General features: G+C 42.9%; 2 protein-coding genes across 2 annotated transcripts; both read left to right on the top strand.

Moving 5' to 3' along the window:
- Positions 1 to 809: 809 nt before the first annotated feature.
- LOC129866520 (uncharacterized) lies at positions 810 to 3,808 on the top strand. The gene is made up of 5 exons (XM_055939297.1): positions 810 to 938; positions 1,199 to 1,274; positions 1,527 to 1,645; positions 2,198 to 2,234; positions 2,366 to 3,808. The coding sequence occupies exons 2-5, from the start codon at positions 1,272 to 1,274 to the stop codon at positions 2,882 to 2,884; spliced, it is 678 nt and encodes a 225-aa protein (XP_055795272.1). The 5' UTR covers positions 810 to 938; positions 1,199 to 1,271; the 3' UTR covers positions 2,885 to 3,808.
- A 435-nt stretch (positions 3,809 to 4,243) lies between these two features.
- On the top strand, positions 4,244 to 13,053 carry LOC129867471 (uncharacterized). The gene is made up of 3 exons (XM_055940905.1): positions 4,244 to 7,959; positions 8,126 to 8,213; positions 8,556 to 13,053. Exons 1-3 carry the CDS (start codon positions 4,303 to 4,305, stop codon positions 8,738 to 8,740), a joined length of 3,930 nt encoding a protein of 1,309 aa, XP_055796880.1. The 5' UTR covers positions 4,244 to 4,302; the 3' UTR covers positions 8,741 to 13,053.
- The last annotated feature ends 7,636 nt before the right edge of the window (positions 13,054 to 20,689 follow it).

The following is a 20,689-nucleotide window of genomic DNA, read 5'->3' on the forward strand; positions in this document are numbered from 1 at the left end:
GTTAAACCAGAAATCAGACATTGTTTTTCCATTGGAATTTGGTTGTGCTTTTAGATGGTTGAACCATAGTGATAACACATTGTTTAATTCCCAAACTTCTCATTATCTTTTTGAGTGGATGAATAAAGGTTAAAATCTCATTGATCAACATCTCAACCAAATATTACCCAAATTTCCACGTTGAAATGACATGGTGTGCCCAGTGGGATGTGTCTACATTGCTGAGGCTTGTTTACTCATTGACTTCAAGTAGAGCATTGTTGGTGAATCTGAATAAAAGCCTAATAAAATTGTCCCACCCCCCCAGCTTGGGCAGCACTGCTACACTGCTTTTTTATAGTGACAAAGTGTTTGTGACACGTGCATGTGTTCCAATGATGTCATAATTATCTGGAGGTTCCATGTTGTCTATCAGCTTGGCTGTCCTTCAGAAAGCAGCTAATATTTGTACTCCACAGATGTATTTTCATGCAGCTAATGATACCAGCAGAACTAAGGTAATTGATCGGATCCATCAACATAACCCACTGGGCACAGACGTCAGTTTAACATCTGGTTTTGATTTAAAGTTTGGTTGTTGTTAACTAACATGAATTCAATGTAAAATCAACAAAACGTTTCACCATGTCACTGGATTTAGGTTAAAAGTTGGGTGAAGAAAAGACTAAATGCCTTTCAAGTTGATTACTTTTTGCAAATCCAATTAGTTTTCTACGTTGATTAAATATCATCACATAGCTTTTTGGGGGTTGAAATGATGTGGAATCAACGTTGATTCAACCAGTTTTTGCCCAGTGGGAAATGGTTCAGTTCACATACAGTCACTTTGTTTCAGCTTGAGAGATCATCCCGGACTTTGCCCCCTCTGCTGTAGCTGAGACGTCCCTGGAAGACATAGTCTTACTGTTCTATGATGTTTCTGACACTGAGACAGTCAGGTAAGGCCACTCACACTCTGTCCAGTTAGATTGTTGTGTGGAGATTAAGAGAGAGAGACTAATAAGAGAAAACTTGTTATGGGGCAGGTCAGGTTGGAGTCATTTGTAGGGTCAAGTCCCCAGCAGATCTATTTGAACCCCTCATTATTTGTTGCCATGTATTAACTACTAAGTGAGTCTTTGACATGAAGACAGTGGTTAGTTTCTGCCATTGGGATTGCTCTGATGTTGTTTCCATTCTCTCCTGGTTATGACCATAGAGCCTTGTCCCAGTCTCTAGACCTGCCTGTCTGTGTGGTGGATGACCTCCTGCCCTCTGAAGCTGTCAATGAGATGGTAAGTTGACCTTTTGAGTTGACCATCATTTCATATTTCAACATTAATTCAATAAAATGTTATAGTGATGCTATCATTGGAAATGTTGAAGTACCACAACCATCTCTGCTGTGTTGCAGTTGTTTAATTGGTCCAACGTTGCCAATGCTCCTCCACTCTTTAACAGTTAATCATTAATTCAGTATGATATTTGTTGTATATTAAGTTTGATATTAAGGTTGATTATTTGCAATATAATTACATTTCTACCAGGAGCAGAGCAATTCTGCCAGGAGCAGAGCAACCTCAGTGACGGAAACCACAGAAGAGGGGAAGCTCAACAGTGTGGAAGATCTGACACTTATGGACTTCCTTCAAAACCTAACTGAGAAGTATGTTCTGTTTTCTTTGGTACTATCACTCCTTCAAGGAAATAGGATCAAATTAGAAACTGATTCATTGGAAAAAAATGTTCAGTGCAAGAAAAGTTGTCACATTGCAATTTTGCCAAAACAACTGACACAAAGCAAGTATAACTTCACCGTCAGGCAAATATTTAAATAAAAACAATTCTGCCACGCATCCTGATATGACAACATTTCTAAGGCATCCTGATATGACAACATTTCTAAGGCATCCTGATATGACAACATTTCTAAGGCATCCTGATATGACAACATTTCTAAGGCATCCTGATATGACAACATTTCTAAGGCATCCTGATATGACAACATTTCTAAGGCATCCTGATATGACAACATTTCTAAGGCATCCTGATATGACAACATTTCTAAGGCCTCCTGATATGACAACATTTCTAAGGCATCCTGATATGACAACATTTCTAAGGCATCCTGATATGACAACATTTCTAAGGCCTCCTGATATGACAACATTTCTAAGGCATCCTGATATGACAACATTTCTAACAATATTGTTTTCAGGCAATGGAGGGGGATTCGTGAGGGCATGTTTGACCCGGTAAGATCATGTTACTGACAATTTAATCAGATTACCATGAAAACTCTGCCTAATGTTTAACCTTGTTCATAAGCTTTTGAAAGATGCACTATGCAACATTTTAAAACACTTGTTCTGTTTCTGGAATACAGCTGACAAAACAACAGCTTGCCGGCTTGTGTCTGAGGATTGACCAGTTTTTATCGGACAAGCTGATGCAGATCATCATCCCAGGTCTTTACGAACTACTGGGCATCCAAGATGCTGCCTCCTCTCAATTGTCACAGAGATCTCTCACAGCGTCACTCACCAGCCTGTTAGACGATAAGGCTAACACCAAGTCCCGCGTGAGATTTACTGAGGCTGGTGTACCTAAGAGGCCAGGCAGACGAAAGTCTTACAATAGCTTTCGCATCCCGACTCCCTACCCTTCCTCCAACTGTATGGAGCTAAAAGAGGAAGAAGAGCAGGAATCACAACAACTTAAGTTCAAGGAGTTTTACCTGACTAAGGAGATGGGCAGTCTGGGCAGTGGAAGCTACCTGCCCAAGGGGGCCATGAGGTATGTTCTTAAAGGGAAATTTAACAACTTCATATTCATCTCCAGCATCACCATATGTGAAAATTACACATTTCCCTGCTTTGTAGTAAAAAAAGAGAGAGGAACGTAACTGTTTCCAATAGTGCTGAGAGATTTGTGCTTTTTGAGGTTGATTTGGTTTCGATTCAAATATTTAAAAAATAATCACGGTTTTCGATTTCAATACTTTTTTTAGATATTGAATGCACTATGTATTATGTGGGTTGAATGCTGTAACAACACAGAATAAAACTATTGATAAAAGTCCCATTTGGGTAGTGACTGCCCATTACTGCTTATCACTTATTAACCATCATTTACTTTCTCATATAAAATATTTATTTGATGACTTCATTATTTAATTCCAAGTCATCAACTCATCTCTATAGAGCTGCTGCCTATGCTGTCTGACAAAATCACTATTTTAGTAGTTCTTCTAAGTAAATAAGGCATACTTTTATGACTGCTGAATACCAACTATCTATCAATCACTTAGATCATGTATTTCCAGGTAGAGAAACCTCGCAAAGCAACTGCTTTTTATCGCTCTCATGCATTCTCTCGTCTCTCCGTCTCAGTCAATGAGGTCTCCGTATCTGCTCCACACAGAGTGGACAAATAAGCGGGCGTGCAATGGATTATGGGAATGAATGACCATATTTTCTGTTCTAAACTATGAAGAAAATTGGCCTGTTGGAAACTACAACTCCCTACTACATTGCATAGTTCGTGCTTGATCTGATTTATCTCTACAGAAACTGAGCATCGAGCTCACAGAAGAAGAAAAAAATTAAATATATGGAATTCAAATAATTGAGCCGACGTCGGTCAATTATTTGTTTAAAAACCGAAAAATAACAAAAATGTTGGTTAAATGCTCAGCTCTAGATTCTAATGACATAATCAGTGTGCATCGTATGATTTTAACCAATTATGAGTAGGCATAGCCTACTAATTGGTTGATGATGTCATAGAAAACACTTATCTTCCTCTTTCTTTTTTACTACAAAACATAGAAATGCCAATTTCTCACATATGCTGATGTTGGGATGGTGCTGGAGATGATGAATATGAAGTTGAAACATTTAGACATTTCCCTTTAACATTTCTTCAAACTGCTTTGTATTTACGATTGTCCTTGAAGTTATTAGAAGTTACAGTATTTGAAGTTTATAGCAATTTGGATTTTGCAGAGGATAGATATTGCCAGATATTGTAACTATTCCCCAGGTCGTTGCTGCAAATGAGAACGTGTTCTCAGTCAACTTACCTGGTAAAATAACGGTAAAATAAAATAAAAATAAAAAATATCTACAGGCCAGTTTCAATACAAATTACTTTTACAAAAAACATTTTATTGGGCTTTAGAAATTAAGCAGTTAGGCTGACATCACACTAAGGTTTGTTCTCGGAGAAACAGAAGTGTTTTCCTCATTGTTTTCAATGGTGCCGATGTATTTGACACACTGAGCGTGCATCACAGCCTTACATATTATTTGTTTGACTTTGATGATATCTGTTTTTTGTTCAAGGTCTCAAACCTCTCTGTCTGAGGTGCAAAAGAAAACAACCAACTCTGAGTCGCTACATGTCCTTTTAGGTCTCTCAGAGGACACCCTCGTCACCTGTGTGCAGGACAGCCTGCAAGGTTCTCTCTCCAAACTTGCGTGCATGTCCGATTCTCCATCTGGAAGTGCAGGCTCTATGATGCTAATCTCTGCTGTAATGGCAGAGTTGGCTAAAGATGTCAAGTCGGCCGTATCACTGGTCGTTAAGAGTGCCTCCGCAAGTCAAACCTCTCTAGTGACATCTGGAAGAAGGGGAGACTCGGAGACCAAGGTGACTGAAAGCATGGTGAGAGAGCTGGCTGCTAAACTTGAAAAAGTTGACCAAGAGAGCAAGAGTCTAACAGGGCAAGTCATGACCACCATCTCTGACACAAAGGTGGCTTTTGTTGACGAGAACGAACACAGTTTGCTGGAAGTTCTGAAGGACAAGATCCCGTTTTTGGCATCGCATGTTGGCTTCATTGACGATCTTGATGCCCTGATAAGGAAATACGAGAGCAGCTACAATATTAGTGAATCTGGTTCCTCCTGCACGCGCACATCAAAGAGCATCCAAAAACTCTCCAGCCGGCTGTTTCTAACATCAGCAATGCAAGCAGTGAGTGGAGTTCTTGCCAAAAAAGTCAGTAGTTTGAGCTTTCCTAGTTCAGTCGTTCAGTCTGAGTTAACAGGTGCTGTATCAGGTCAAACATTGTCTGGCATTGTAAAGACAGAGTCAATTCACCCAGTGGGCTCAGCAGCGTCAGTAGTTGTTAAGACTTTCGTGTCAGATATGAAGTCCTTGGCTGAATCTGAAGAGAGTCTGCAACAGAAGAGTGCCTGGTCTGCTGCTGCTCATATCTACCACAGCATACAAAACAACTTGAAAGATTATTTCGGCAAGCTTCAGCGATGTGCCTTAAAGAGCATTGTCACATCTGAGGACAACATCACAAATGCTGAGTTTAAGGAGACAGTTCCACTTCCTTGCTTAGACATGAAATATAGGCCCAGTAAGAGTGAGCCTCAGTTGCCAGAGTCCACTGGTGAAGTTACTTTACAAAGAGGCCTAAGTGAGAGCTCAAAACTTCTTTGGGCACAAACTGACTCAGAAGAAAGCAAGCTCCTTTTGACAACTTGCACTAAAGAAGTCATCTCAGAGCTTCTGGTCTTGTACAACACTGAGATGTCAAAGGAGGACCCCCTGTACACTGTTGGAGAAAAAGGATCAGACTTCTCTATTGAGAGAGAACAATTTGTAGAATGTGTTCTGGCTCAGCTTGGGGATATCTCCCATTCCAGGGCCTCATCATCAATAGTATGTGAATTCCCCTCTCAAATTGAGGACAGCAGAAGTAATGCCACAGCTTCTTTGACCAGTCTGTTAAATTGCATGAAAAAACTCTCAAGTGAGGAATTCAAGAGAAACGCCACTCAAGCAGTGAGTGAGTTCCTAGTTAAAAAGTCCACCAGTAGCTTAACTAGTGCAAAGCCTGCTTATTCTGTAGTATCCAGGTTTGGTTCCATTCAAAACCAGTACACATGGTCAAAGGATATTTGTGCAGATTCTGCTGCCTTTGGCATCATTGACACATTTGTGGAAGACCTGCAGAGCTTGGTGCAACCTGCAGAAGTAGAGGACAGAGAACCTGACCTCCTGGAAAAAGCACAAAAGCTACAGAACAGGATTTGGTCAGCTACCACTAGTTTATATAACAATATTAAGAAGACATTAAAGGACTTCACCATTCACCAGCGGAGGTCAGACATGCTGAGCAGAATGTCCAGTCATATACCCACAGAGGACTCTGAACATCTTGGGACTAAGGAGCACATTTGTTTGGCAAGCCAGGACTTGAGGCAAGCTAGTAAGAGTGTGCCTCATTTGCCCAGTTTGAACCTTGAAGTGGCTCTACACAGGGGTGTCAGCGAGAGTTCAAAACTTCTCTGGACTGAAACGGACGAGGCTCTACTGACCAATAGTACCAAAGAGGTCATTTCAACAATCTTGACCTCGTGCGAGGATCAGACATCAAATGCACCTTGCTTCTCCACAGTAGGAAAGAAAATATCTGATATGTCCCTTGAGGTCAACGTGTTGGTAGGTGGTGTTCTGTCTCAGCTGAATAACATCTCCTGGTCAAGGTCCCCAACACCATGTGAAGACATGTTTGAACGTCTCCAAGATTCTCCTGAGCGAACCTCTCCAGTAAGTCTAGTTTGCAGCACGGCTGCCTCCAAAGGCATTGCATCTTCCCATAGTCTTTCAACAAAGAGCCTCCAGAAACTCTCTAGTCATGAGTTCCAAACCAAAGCTGAGAAAGGAGTGAGTGAGGTCCTCTCTAGATCATTTAACATTGTGGAGGAAGGTACAACAGATCAGTCTGTATCTACATCCACCACATCTACTGATATTATACAAACCATGGTGAAAGACCAGCAGGAGCTCACCCAGACCACCCATTCATCTGACATGGTATCTGGAACCTCCCTGCTCACCACTGGACAGGTTTCTGAGAAAAGGATCTGGTCTGTTGCTCGTAACATCTACCACAGTCAGCAAAGTAAGATTAAGGAGATTATCAGAAAAGATCTTCAAAGATCAGACACAACTCTTGATTCAATCAAAATGTTTACATATCAAAGCAGTTCTGTATCACTGAGAGCTAATCTCGGCCATCTTGAGGTCAACCAGAGCAGTGTTACATCTGGTGGAAAAGATGCCTGTGTGGACATTCCGCATAAATTACTACCTAAAACCACTGAGCTCTCAGGATCCATGCTGGAGGATAATGGCATGATCCGTTGTAGGAGTGCTGCCAGCCAAAAGACAAGAAAGTCCTCTTCTTCGCGCTCCTCCATCTCTCCAACACCTACTTCAAAATTAAGGCAGTCGCAATGGCACTTTGCTTTACCCGGGACTCCCATACCCACTGAGTTTCCTGCTCAGATTGACTTTCCCATTGTAAGAAACACAATCATTGAGGACTTCATTCACACAGAGGACTTACTTCCTCTAACCTTTGTTGACAAAGTTAGGCAAGCTGCTGGGGTGGTAGTGAACATTATGGTGGAAAGTGTTGAGAACACACAGGAAAATGGACAGGGTGCTTCTCATCTTGACGACCTCCGTTCTGCTGTTAGGAAATTGAGAAAAATAATTTCCACTTGGACCATCCACATTTTCAGTCATGAATTGGTGGATAAAGTCATAGCCATTCAGGACAGCCACAGCACTCCACGTGTCTTAACATTGGAAGCAGCCAAAAGTGTTTCAGACTCCATTCTTTCAAGGCTGAAATGGGGAAAGGAACAATGTGCCATATCCAAGAAGCTCTCCTCCCATCTTCTCCAGATATTTGCTGAAGAGACAGTGAAGGGCTTCCTAAAACAGTGGTCAGATGAGTATGAAAATATAAACTTTGATGTTTCAGTCCAGAACGATCCAAAGACTTCTACTTGTATGGTCATTCTTCAAATGATCACCAAAGCCACTGCTAAATGTTATTTTGAGTCCACTACCAGCGTGGCCACCAGTGACATTGTAGAAGGCGTGTTTGATTTGGCAAGGGATACCATCAGCAGTACTGGAGAGCAGGTCCTCACCTTTAACACAAAGGTATAGTACACATACATCTTTCATGAATAACACTGCTGTTGACCTTTATGAGATATATGATTCTTTGGGTCATGGCATTGCACTGCTTCTTTGCAATTGATATGCTGTACTTTAAGATATCGAACATTTTCCAGTTTGTTTTACTGTGCCTTTTCCCACCAACCAGGGTTCCAAGAAAGTTAGTAAGAACCTCTGTCCTCAAGAGTCTCTGGAGTACCAGCCTCAGAACACTTCCCCTACTGTGTACTTTACAGGTAAGCCCTGCTGTTGTTTAGGCTGCTGCTCAGTCAAGACTAAGATATTATTACTTTACCGTTCAACTAATTCATTTGGAAAGACATTGTACTCTCCTCTGAGTTGTTACCTATGACATACTGTACTGCGGGCTGGGTGGTAGCCTAGTGGGTTAAGAGGTTGGGACAGTAACCGATAGGTTGCTGGTTCAGAATCCCTGAGCTCACTATGCAAAATCTGTCAATGTGCTCTTGAGCAAGGCACGTAATCCTAATTGCTCCTGTAAGTCGCTCTGTATAAGAGCGTCTGCTAAATGACTAAAAATGTAAATTGATGACATACTGGATGGTCTTTCTTTGCAGAGTCGATGACAAATTCTCATGGCTTCTTTGCTCCAGAGGGAAATTATGATATTGCATCGTCCTTCCCTCGTCCTTCCCAAGAGAAGAGTCGCAAACCCTCCCTTTTCACCAGATTGTGTAGAGCCATCACGAAAGGCTTTTCCAGCCCATTCAAATCTTCAAGGAAAAGCAAATTATTTCATTAAATTCCTCATTAAAACAACAAGAGCATTCATTTGTTCAAATCAAAATTGAATCGTATTGGTCACATACGCCGAAAACAACAGGTGTAGACTTTACTGTGAGATGCTTTATTACGAGCCCATTCCCAACAATGAAGAGTTAAAAAGTAAGAAGATATTTTCTAAATAGTAACACAATAACAAGGCTATATACAAGGAGTACCAGTACCGAGTCAATGTGCATGGGTGCGAGGTAGTTGAGGTAATACAGTATGTACATGTAGGTAAGGGTAAAAGTGACTAGGCAATCAGGATAGATAATTAACACAGTAGCAGCAGCTAGTGTGAAAGTCGGTCAGTGTCACAGTGAATGTGTGGGTAGAGTGTAGTGAGTGTGCATCGAGCCAATTCAAGAGAGTCGGTGGAAAACAATTAGAAAAATACATCAATAACAAAGGGGGTTCAATGCAAATAGTGCAGGTAGCCATTTAATTAACGTTAAACAGTCTTATGGCTTGGGGGTAGAAGCTGTTAAGGAGCCTTTTGTCCCAGACTTGGTGCTCCCGTATCGCTTGCCGTGTGGTAGCAGAGTGAACAGTCTATGACTTGGGTGGTTGGGACCTTCTGCCAATCATTTACATATCACCTTTACTTAATATCCATCCCGGATCCGGGATCCTCCTCATCAAGAAAGCTGACTAGCATAGCCTAGCCTAACGGGACAGGGATATCATATAATATAATTTTCATGAAATCACAAGTCCAATACAGCAAATGAAAGATAAACATCTTGTGAATCCAGCCATCATTTCCGATTTTTAAAATGTTTTACAGCGAAAACACAATATGTATTTCTATTAGCTAACCACAATAGCCAAACACACAACCGCATATTTTCACCATGTTTCCACCGCATAGGTAGCTTTCACAAACCCGACAAAATAGAGATATAATTAGTCACTAACCAAGAAACAACTTCATCAGATGACAGTCTTATAACATGTTATACAATACATTTATGTTTTGTTCGAAAAATATGCATATTTGAGGTATAAATCATAGTTTTACATTGCAGCTACCATCACAAATAGCACCGAAGCAGCCAGAATAATTACAGAGAGCAACGTGAAATACATAAATACTCATCATAAAACATTTATGAAAAATACATGGTGTACAGCAAATGAAAGATAAACATGTTGTGAATCCAGCCAATATTTCCGATTTTTTAAAAGTGTTTTACAGCGAAAACACAATGTAGAATTATATTAGCTTACCACAATAGCCAAACACACAAACGCATTTATTCACTGCAAAGGTAGCATTCGCAAAAACCAGCAAAAGATATAAAATTAATCACTAACCTTTGGACAACTTCATCAGATGACAGTCTTATAACATCATGTTATACAATACACTTATGTTTTGTTCGAAAATGTGCATATTTAGCGCTGCAATCGTGGTTATACATTGTGAATATGTAGCAACATTTTCCCAGAATGTCCGGAGATATTTTGGACACTCACCTAATCTGACCAAAGAACTCCTCATAAACTTTACATACAAATACTTGTGGTATGGCAAATGAAAGATACACTGGTTCTTAATGCAACCGCTGTGTTAGATTTTTTAAAATAACTTTACCATAACATACAGCTTGCGTTATTGTGAGACAGCACTCACCAACACGGCGGAGAATAGGAGGCAATATTTTACACAGAAATACGAAATAACATCATACATTTTTTCTTACTTTTGCTGAGCTTCCATCAGAATGTTGTACAAGGAGTCCTTGGTCCATAATAAATCGTTGTTTGGTTTTAGAATGTCCATTTCTTCTGTCGAATTCGCGTCACAATGCTAGCCAAGGTTACTAACATTCCCATCCTCTCTTGGCGCAAAGAACGGAAAACTCCAAAAGTCCCAATAAACGTTGAATAAACTGATAAAACTCGGTTGAAAAAACCTACTTTATGATGTTATTATCAAATGTATCAAAAATCAGAGCCGGAGATATTCGCCGTGTATACCGACCGCTTTTCAGAAGACAATGTGGAGCTCCTTCGCGCGCCTTGGAAAACTGACAAAATGGCTGACCTGTCACTCCAAAAGCTCTTGTTCGACCTCAGATCAAGCTAGACACCCCATTCCACCTTCCACTGCCTGTTGACATCGAGTGGAAGGCGTATGAAGTGCATACATATCGATAAATATAAGGCAATTGAATAGGCAGGCCCTGAAACAGAGCCTCGTTTTCAGATTTTTCACTTCCTGTATAGAAGTTTGCTGCAAAATGAGTTCTGTTTTACTCACAGATATAATTCAAACAGTTTTAGAAACTTGAGTGTTTTCTATCCAATAGTAATAATAATATGCATATTGTATGATCTAGAATAGAGTACGAGGCCGTTTAAATTGGGCACGATTTTTTCCAAAGTGAAAACAGCGCCCCCCTATTGACAAGAAGTTTTTAAGGAGCCTTTTGTCCCAGACTTGGTGCTCCCGTATCGCTTGCCGTGTGGTAGCAGAGTGAACAGTCTATGACTTGGGTGGTTGGAGCCTTCTGCCAATCATTTACATATCACTTACTTGATTTTTATTTTATTTGATGTCATATTGTAAAAGTATGTATCTGTTCTGCTGAAAATATGATTTTGAAAACAATGAATGTCTACAAGTGCTTCAGAAAACAGTTATATTTATTTTTGTATTTTCAAAAGACAGCAAATAGCCAATCAAATATCAACATAAGTGAAATGAAAGACAGATTTAATTTTCAGTGAATAATTGTCTTGTCCAGTGAGCAACTCAATGACAGCAATTCAATGACATCATTAGATCACCTCCAAGAAGCATCTTCAACGTTCACCTGACAACCCATTGGTTAAGACACATACACTAACCAAGTGTTTCTTACCTATCAAGAAGTTTGAGATCAGAAGCTTCTTCATTACCCCAGAAATGGAAAGGCTTTGAGACAAAGACAATCAACTGACAAGATAATGCACATACACTAACCCGGATGTTCTACTTGCCCCACTGAGTTACAGCAAAGTTATCATTTATGCATGGGTCCACGATCCACTCATAGCTCTCACAGCTATCTGACAGTTCTCAGAATACCAAGGAAGAAGTGTGTGATATTGGATTTTGTATCCTTCCCACTCCAAGTGATTGGGAGTCCCATAGGGTGCCGCATAATTGGCCCAGCGTCGTCCGGGTTTGGCCATCATTGTAAATAAGAATTTGTTCTTAACTGACTTGTCTAGTGAAATAAAAATAAACAATTTAAGTTGTCTGCTATGTTGCTGTGTAAATCCACACACTGCAGGGGAATGATGACACATGCTGTGCTAACACATCGTTACAGTAGTTGTCAGCTTTGTAGCGTAAATAAAGAGTTTGTCAAATACTCTATGTGAAATACAGTATGTATTATTTTCCCATAATGCCATTATTTCATGTCTTTTGTGGTATTTCTTTCTCCCAAAATAGCATTTTCCCCTCTTATGTAACAGATGTATTATTTTGACACTGCACAGACTCATCTATATAAGCAATTATAATCCACATCTTAATCCGCATCACCGGGGGCAAACTACCTGTCCTCCAGGACACCTACACCACCCGATGTCACAGGAAGGCCATAAAGATCATCAAGGACAACAACCACCCGAGCCACTGCCTGTTCACCCCACTATCATCCAGAAGGCGAGGTCAGTACAGGTGCATCAAAGCAGCGATCGAGAGACTGAAAAACAGCTTCTATCTCAAGGCCATCAGACTGTTAAACAGCCCCTAACATTGAGTGGCTGCTGCCTACATACTGACTCAACTCCAGCTCACTTTAATGATGGAAATTGATGTAAAAATGTATCACTAGCCACTTTAAACAATGCCACTTAATATAATGTTTACATACCCTACATTACTCATCTCATATGTATATGTATATACTGTACTCTATATCATCTACTGCATCTTGCCGTCTTTATGTAATACATGTATCACTAGCCACTTTAAACTATGCCACTTTTATGTTTACATACCCTACATTACTCATCTCATATGTATATACTGTACTCGATACCATCTACTGCATCTGGCCTATGCCGTTCTGTACCATCACTCATTCATATATCTTTATGTACATATTCTTTATCCCTTTACACTTGTGTGTATAAGGTAGTAGTTGTGGAATTGTTAGGTTAGATTACTCGTTGGTTATTACTGCATTGTCGGAACTAGAAGCACAAGCATTTCGCTACACTCGCATTAACATCTGCTAACCATGTGTATGTGACAAATAAGATTTGATTTGAATAAAAGAGTTTTAAGGCAGCAGTGTTCATACTGTGTATTTTACATTGATTTCAACCACTATAGATCTTCATCAGCAAGTGAGGATTTCTATGGACAAAAACTAGTGTTAGGTGGGGGGGTTTGGAGCCTCAATTTGACCCATGTCAAACACTTACAATCACATACAGTACAACCACATACATTCATTCAACTGAATGATTCTAGAATAAAGACTAGAATAATAATAATTCCATTCACATTTGGCTACTGTAATAAATACCATTTAAAATAACACAAGCATATTGCTATTACTTTGTTATAACTAACTTCTTTCTAAGCAGGGTTTCTCACACACCCAGAGACAGATGGCTGACACAGAACATTCAGAAACACTGATAAGAAAAGGGTGCAGACACACACACATACTCAAGGACAGAGGGCTGACTACGCACACACAAAATCTCCTGTTTTAGCTGAACATTTTGATAACAAAGAACTTTTGTTGCAAGACTCAGAAGGATGACGCCCAGCTCATCAGGACCAATCTGAGAAGACAACAACCTGTCCAGAACCAACCAAAGGACCAGAACTTCCAGACTCAACCTACTTTCTGTGTTGTATAAAATGTCTATGCATTCTGTTATCTGGGCTTTTTCTGGAGGTTCTCTATGAGCCGAAGGAACGAGACCGTATACGCTTGTACCAGATATCTTTACTCATAATTAAACTGTCGCTTGTCATACAATTTATCACCTTGTCTGAATCGATCCTTGACCGGCTCGCCCTTCTCCATATCCAATTATCAACACTACTACAAATAGCCAGTGAAATATGATACGTTTTTGTTACTTGAGAATACGAATGACTGAGAATCCACTGCCTGCCGTTATAAACTGTCTACACACAAATCAAACACAGTATTGCCTATATCTATAAGCCTCATCAAAAGGAACTAAATTGTTCGTCGTCCGCATTGTTTCATTCATCATCTGTTCCAAAGATACTTCTCCTTCAAATGTTGGTATTTGGTTTCATTGTCAACCAAACACAATTCAATATTACTTTAGTAATACAGTAGATAGCCTAAAGTACAGCCTAACTTACAAACTAATGGAACAGTATTTATTCAACCTTAAAATGAGTAACACATTTTGACAAAGCGTGCATGTTCAAGGTAGTGACATGTGTAACTCTGTGTTGTTGTTTTTGGTCGCACTGCTTTGCTTCGTCTTGGCCAGGTCGCAGTTGTAAATGACAACTTGTTCTCAACTGGCATACCTGGTTAAATAAAGGTGAAAAAAAAGAACAAAAAAAATAGCAGTCGCAGATCGGTGGAAATCTTCCCAATTGCTATAATAATCTGCGCAGAATCTCAAACAGCATTGATCACTTGCACCATGCTCTTTTAATGTAATCTCAACTACAATCCAGGTCATTTGGTTGTGCTATTAGATAAAGCACATTGATAACACATTTAAGTTGTATAAATATGCGTAGTGGGGTAGAGCAGTAGAGTAGAGCCACTTATAGAACATTTTTAGTAGCCTAGGGTCCGGGAAAATGGTGGCCTTTTAAAAACGCATTTCATGCAATTCTACATAATTTTACATGACTGGAGAGTTTGACTGAATATTTTTTAATACCGCACAAATTATTGAAATGGCAGGCTACTTTGACGCTGACAAACGTATCTGAGATCAATAAAAACGACCTTGTCTTGAATCCATCAATAGCTTCTCATGACGTAGTAGGCTATTCTGAATGATTTAATTTATTTCTGAACAGACAGTGTTAGGATTTGTGTTTATTGCACTATAACCCAATGCTATACCACATGTGATATAATATTAGCAACTGTTAGCCTGGGCGCCTGGGTGTCTGTGTGTGTGTGCTGGAAGTAACAGTTAGCCCCAGATTAGTGTGCTGGGAAGCTGTGGTTAGCCTTGAGCGAGAACAGTGTGCTTTGTATGCAGGTGCAAATAGCTCAGACAATGTTGCAGAGCTGTCTGACCTCAGTCTCTGGGGTGAGGGAGCGTAATCTACACAGCAACAGCGCTGGGACACCAAAGAGCGCCAAGAGGCTGGGACTAGCCTCAGCGCCAGCGATAGGCTGAGCAGAGTTCAAACCACGCTCAGCCTCTACTGTGATAGGCCAACAGACGGGTTGGAACTAGTCTGTCACAGTATAAGAACAGCTGTTTACTTACCGTAATTTCCGGACTATAAGCCGCTACTTTTTTACCACGCTATGAACCTCGCGGTTTATACAATGACGTGGCTAATTTATGATTTTTTTTTTTTTTACAAGATTCACGCCGCCAAAAAACTGAGCACCGTCACATAATGTGAGGTAAATCGAGCGCGCTCAAACTTCCCATCATTCTGATTACAGTAGTCATTTTGTCACCCTCATCATGGCAAAGACACGGAGAAATGCATATGATGCAGCTTTCAAGTTGAAGGCGGTCGATCTGGCTGTTGGAAAAGGAAATAGAGCTGCTGCACGGGAGCTTGGCCTTAATGAGTCGATGATAAGACGTTGGAAACAGCAGCGCGAGGAACTGACTCAGTGCAAAAAGACAACAAAAGCTTTCAGAGAAGAAAAGCAGATGGCCCGAACTAGAAAATGAGCTTGAAGACTGGGTCAACACACAGAGAGCAGACGGCCGAGGTGTTTCAACTGTGCAGATCCGACTGAAAGCCAAAACAATCGCCACCGCAATGAAGTTTGACTTTCTTGGTAGGCTACTGTTTACTGCTATTTTTTAAATTTTTGTTACAAGCCGTGTTTCGTTAAAGCCTATTTATTTTTGTTACAAGCCGTGTTTCGTTTAAAGGCTGTGTAAAGTTCATTTGTTTCAATGTACCGGTAGGCACTTGCGGCTTATAGACATGTGCGGTTTATTTATGTACAAAATACATATTTTTTTTAAATTCAGTGGGTACGGCTTATATTCAGGTGCGCTTAATAGTCCAGCAATTACGGTACATCCTGCCAGTTCTCTGTTCTGCCCTGCGAGGTGATACAGAGAACCCGTATATACGAAAATTGCATTTACCATTTATCGCTTGAGTTTAATAAAAATACTTAAAGTATATTCGGTGACTCTGAATCACATTTTGTCCTGATACCAGATTTGAATTGACGCAATCCCTTATAGACAGCAGTAATTCTATAACTTCAGAAAATTCCTCCAGAACCCTTCACGCAGCTATGATTTTTCGTGAAAATGTTTTAATATCTTTTTTAGGCCTATCCAGAATGTCGCTAGTTCGGCATGACTGGAGTGACCGTTTTTTTGTCACAAATTTGAAGAAGAAAAAAAAAAGTACTTTTTCGTGAAAATGGTTTTAAAGTCTTTTTTTGGGGCCTATCCAGAATGTTGCTAGTTCGGCATGTCCGGAGTCACCGTTTTTAGGTCACGAATACGAAGAAAAAAAAATCTGCACTTTTTCGTGAAAATGGTTTTAAAATATTTTTTTAGGCCTATCCAGATTGTCGCTATTGTGGGGTTTTATAAGGTTTTTTGACATGCTTAACTAACTATAAGCTAGTAGGGCTTCTTATGCATTAAAGTTTGAATTACTGACTCATGTGAACCTGCATTTTCCATTGTTCTCACTCTTACCAGTGCTCAGGGCCTAACCATGAGGCCACAGCCTGAAATATGTGTGTGTATGCAACAAATGTATCTGAGCATAAGATATGAACAGCAGTGTGAAATGTGTGTGTGTTAAGAAGGGCACTGTACTGTGTGTGTAACGGCGATCCTCCTCCTCTCCATCTTCGGAAAAGGAGGAGTATTGAGGGAACCAAGGCGCAGCGAAGTTTGAATACATATTTATTTAAACAAGACGAAAAACGAACACGAACTACACTTGAAATGATACAAAATAACAAACGACGTAGACTGACCTAAACATGAGAACTTACATAGACACGAAGAACGCACGAAATAGGAAACAGACTACATAAACCGAAACAGTCCCGTGTGGTACGAAATAACATACAGACACGGAAGACAATCACCCACAAACAAACAGTGAGAACGCCCTACCTAAATATGACTCTTAATTAGAGGAAAACGCCAACCACCTGCCTCTAATCAAGAGCCATACCAGGCAACCCAAAACCAACATAGAAACAGATAACATAGACTGCCCACCCAAAACACATGCCCTGACCATAAACACATAAAAAACAACATAAAACAGGTCAGGACCGTTACAGAACCCCCCCCTCAAGGTGCGAACGCCGGGCGCACCAGCACAAAGTCCAGGGGAGGGTCTGGGTGGGCAGTTGACCACGGTGGTGGCTCCGGCTCAGGACGCTGTCCCCACACCACCATAGTCACTCCCCGTTTTTGTCTTCCCCTCCCAATGCCCACCCTAAAACTCACATCCCCTAAATAAACAGCCAGCACCGGGACAAAGGGCAGCACCGGGACAAGGGGCAGCACCGGGACAAGGGGCAGCACCGGGACAAGGGGCAGCACCGGGACAAGGGGCAGGTCCCGGCTGATAAACTCTGGCAGATCCTGGCTGAGGGACTCTGGCAGGTCTATGCAGGCTGACGGCTCTCGACGCTCATGGCAGACCGACGGCTCTCGACGCTCATGGCAGGCCGACGGCTCTCGACGCTCATGGCGGGCCGACGGCTCTCGACGCTCATGGCGGGCCGACGGCTCTCGACGCTCATGGCGGGCTGACGGCTCTCGACGCTCATGGCGGGCTGACGGCTCTCGACGCTCATGGCGGGCTGACGGCTCTCGACGCTCATGGCGGGCTGACGGCTCTCGACGCTCATGGCGGGCTGACGGCTCTGGCTGCTCATGGCTCTCTGACGGCTCTGGCTGCTCATGGCTCGCTGGCGGCTCTGGCAGATCCAGTCTAGTTGGCGGCTCTGGCAGATCCAGTCTAGTTGGCGGCTCTGGCAGATCCTGTCTAGTTGGCGGCTCTGGCAGATCCTGTCTGGTTGGCGGCTCTGGCAGATCCTGTCTGGTTGGCGGCTCTGGCAGATCCTGTCTGGTTGGCGGCTCTGGCGGATCCTGTCTGGTTGGCGGCTCTGGCGGATCCTGTCTGGTTGGCGGCTCTAGCGGCTCCTGTCTGGCGGACGGCTCTAGCGGCTCCTGTCTGGCGGACGGCTCTAGCGGCTCCTGTCTGGCGGACGGCTCTAGCGGCTCCTGTCTGGCGGACGGCTCTGTAGGCTCATGGCAGACGGGCGGCTTTGCAGGCTCATGGCAGACGGGCGGCTTTGCAGGCTCATGGCAGACGGGCGGCTTTGCAGGCTCATGGCAGACGGATGGCTCAGACGGCGCTGGGGAGACGGATGGCTCAGATGGCGCTGGGGAGACGGATGGCTCAGATGGCGCTGGGGAGACGGATGGCTCAGATGGCGCTGGGGAGACGGATGGCTCAGATGGCGCTGGGGAGACGGATGGCTCTGGCCGGATACGGCGCACTGTAGACCTGGTGCGTGGTGCCGGAACTGGAGGCACCGTGCTAAGGATAAGCACCTTCCTACTAGTGCGGGGAGCAGGGACAGGGCACACTGTATTCTCAAAGCCCACTCTATACCTGATGCGAGGTACCGGCACTGGTGACACCGGGCTGAGGACAAGCACATCAGGATTAGTAGGGGGAGAATATACAGTGTGTTCAGGGCTCTGGAGACGCACAGGAGGCTTTGTGCGTGGTGCCGGAACTGGAGGCACCGAACTGGATACACGCACTACAGAGAGAGTGCGTGGAGGAGGAACTGGGCTCAGGAGACGCACTGATAGCCTAGTGCGTAGTGTAGGCACTGTAGGTACTAGGCTGGGGCGGGGAGGTGGCGCCGGAAATACCGGACCGTGGAGGCGTACTGGCACTCTTGAGCATTGAGCCTGCCCAACCTTACCTGGTTGAATACTCCCGGTTGCCCGACCAGTGCGGGGAGGTGGAATAACCCGCACCGGCCTATGTAGGCGAACCGGGGAAACCATGCGTAAGGCAGGTGCCATGTATGCCGGCCCGAGGAGACGCACTGGAGACCAGACGCGTTGAGCCGGCCTCATGACACCTGGCTCAATACCCAATCTAGCCCTACCAGTGCGGGGAGGTGGAATAACCCGCACTGGGCTATGCACTCGTACAGGAGACACCGTGCGCTCTACTGCGTAACACGGCGCCTGCCCGTACTCCCGCTCTCCACGGTAAGCCTGGGAAGTGGGCGCAGGTCTCCTACCTGCCCTTGGCCCACTACCTCCTAGCCCCCCCCCAAGAAATTTTTGGGAATTACTTACGGGCTTTTTGGGCTTCCGTGCCAGACGCGTTCCCTCATTGCTCCGGTTCCTCTCTCCGGTAGCCTCTGCTCTCCTCAGTGCCTCCAGCTGTTCCCATGGGAGGCGATCCCTACCAGCCAGGATCTCCTCCCATGTGTAGCAACCCTTTCCGTCCAATACATCGTCCCATGTCCATTGCTCCTTCTTTTCCTGTCCCTTTCTCCGTTGACTCCGCTGCTTGGCTCTGGTATGGTGGGTGATTCTGTAACGGCGATCCTCCTCCTCTCCATCTTCGGAAAAGGAGGAGTATTGAGGGAACCAAGGCGCAGCGAAGTTTGAATACATATTTATTTAAACAAGACGAAAAACGAACACGAACTACACTTGAAATGATACAAAATAACAAACGACGTAGACTGACCTAAACATGAGAACTTACATAGACACGAAGAACGCACGAAATAGGAAACAGACTACATAAACCGAAACAGTCCCGTGTGGTACGAAATAACATACAGACACGGAAGACAATCACCCACAAACAAACAGTGAGAACGCCCTACCTAAATATGACTCTTAATTAGAGGAAAACGCCAACCACCTGCCTCTAATCAAGAGCCATACCAGGCAACCCAAAACCAACATAGAAACAGATAACATAGACTGCCCACCCAAAACACATGCCCTGACCATAAACACATAAAAAACAACATAAAACAGGTCAGGACCGTTACAGTGTGACCGAGACTGTGCTAATCTTAGAGAGGCACAGGAGGGGGGTGAATCAGGAGACTGCTGACTGTGGTGTACAATAGACAATAACAGATAAACTATACACACGAAGAACATCAGTGAGGTTCTGAGTTATGCACTATAACCCAATACTATAACAAACGTGATTGAATATTAGTAACTGTATTACATGTGATTGAATACTTTAACAAACGTGATTGGATATTGACAAACTGTTGGCCTGGGAGCCTGGGTGTCTGTGTGTGTGTGCTGGAAGTAACAGTTAGCCTCAGATAAGAGTCCTGGGAAGCTGTAGTTAGCCTTGAGCGAGAACAGTGGACATTGTATACAGGTGCAAATATCTCAGACAATGTTACAAAACTGTCTGACCCCAGTCCCTGGGGTGAGGGAGCGTAATCTACACAGCAACAGCGACAGGACACCAGAGAGCGCAAAGGGGCTGGGACCAGTTTATGCGCCAACACCAACGATAGGCTGGGTGAGTCTAAACCACGCCCAGTCTCTACTCTGACAGGCCGGCTCGGAAGTGGGAAATAATCTCTGTCACGAGTATAATATACTATCTTTGTCAGGAACAAATCAGTTCTCTGTCTTATTTTTTTTTTTTTACGTTATTTTACCAGGTAAGTTGACTGAGAACACGTTCTCATTTGCA

Source organism: Salvelinus fontinalis, chromosome 12 (genome assembly GCF_029448725.1).
Source record: "Salvelinus fontinalis isolate EN_2023a chromosome 12, ASM2944872v1, whole genome shotgun sequence".
In the NCBI taxonomy this organism is placed as follows: Eukaryota; Metazoa; Chordata; class Actinopteri; order Salmoniformes; family Salmonidae; genus Salvelinus; species Salvelinus fontinalis.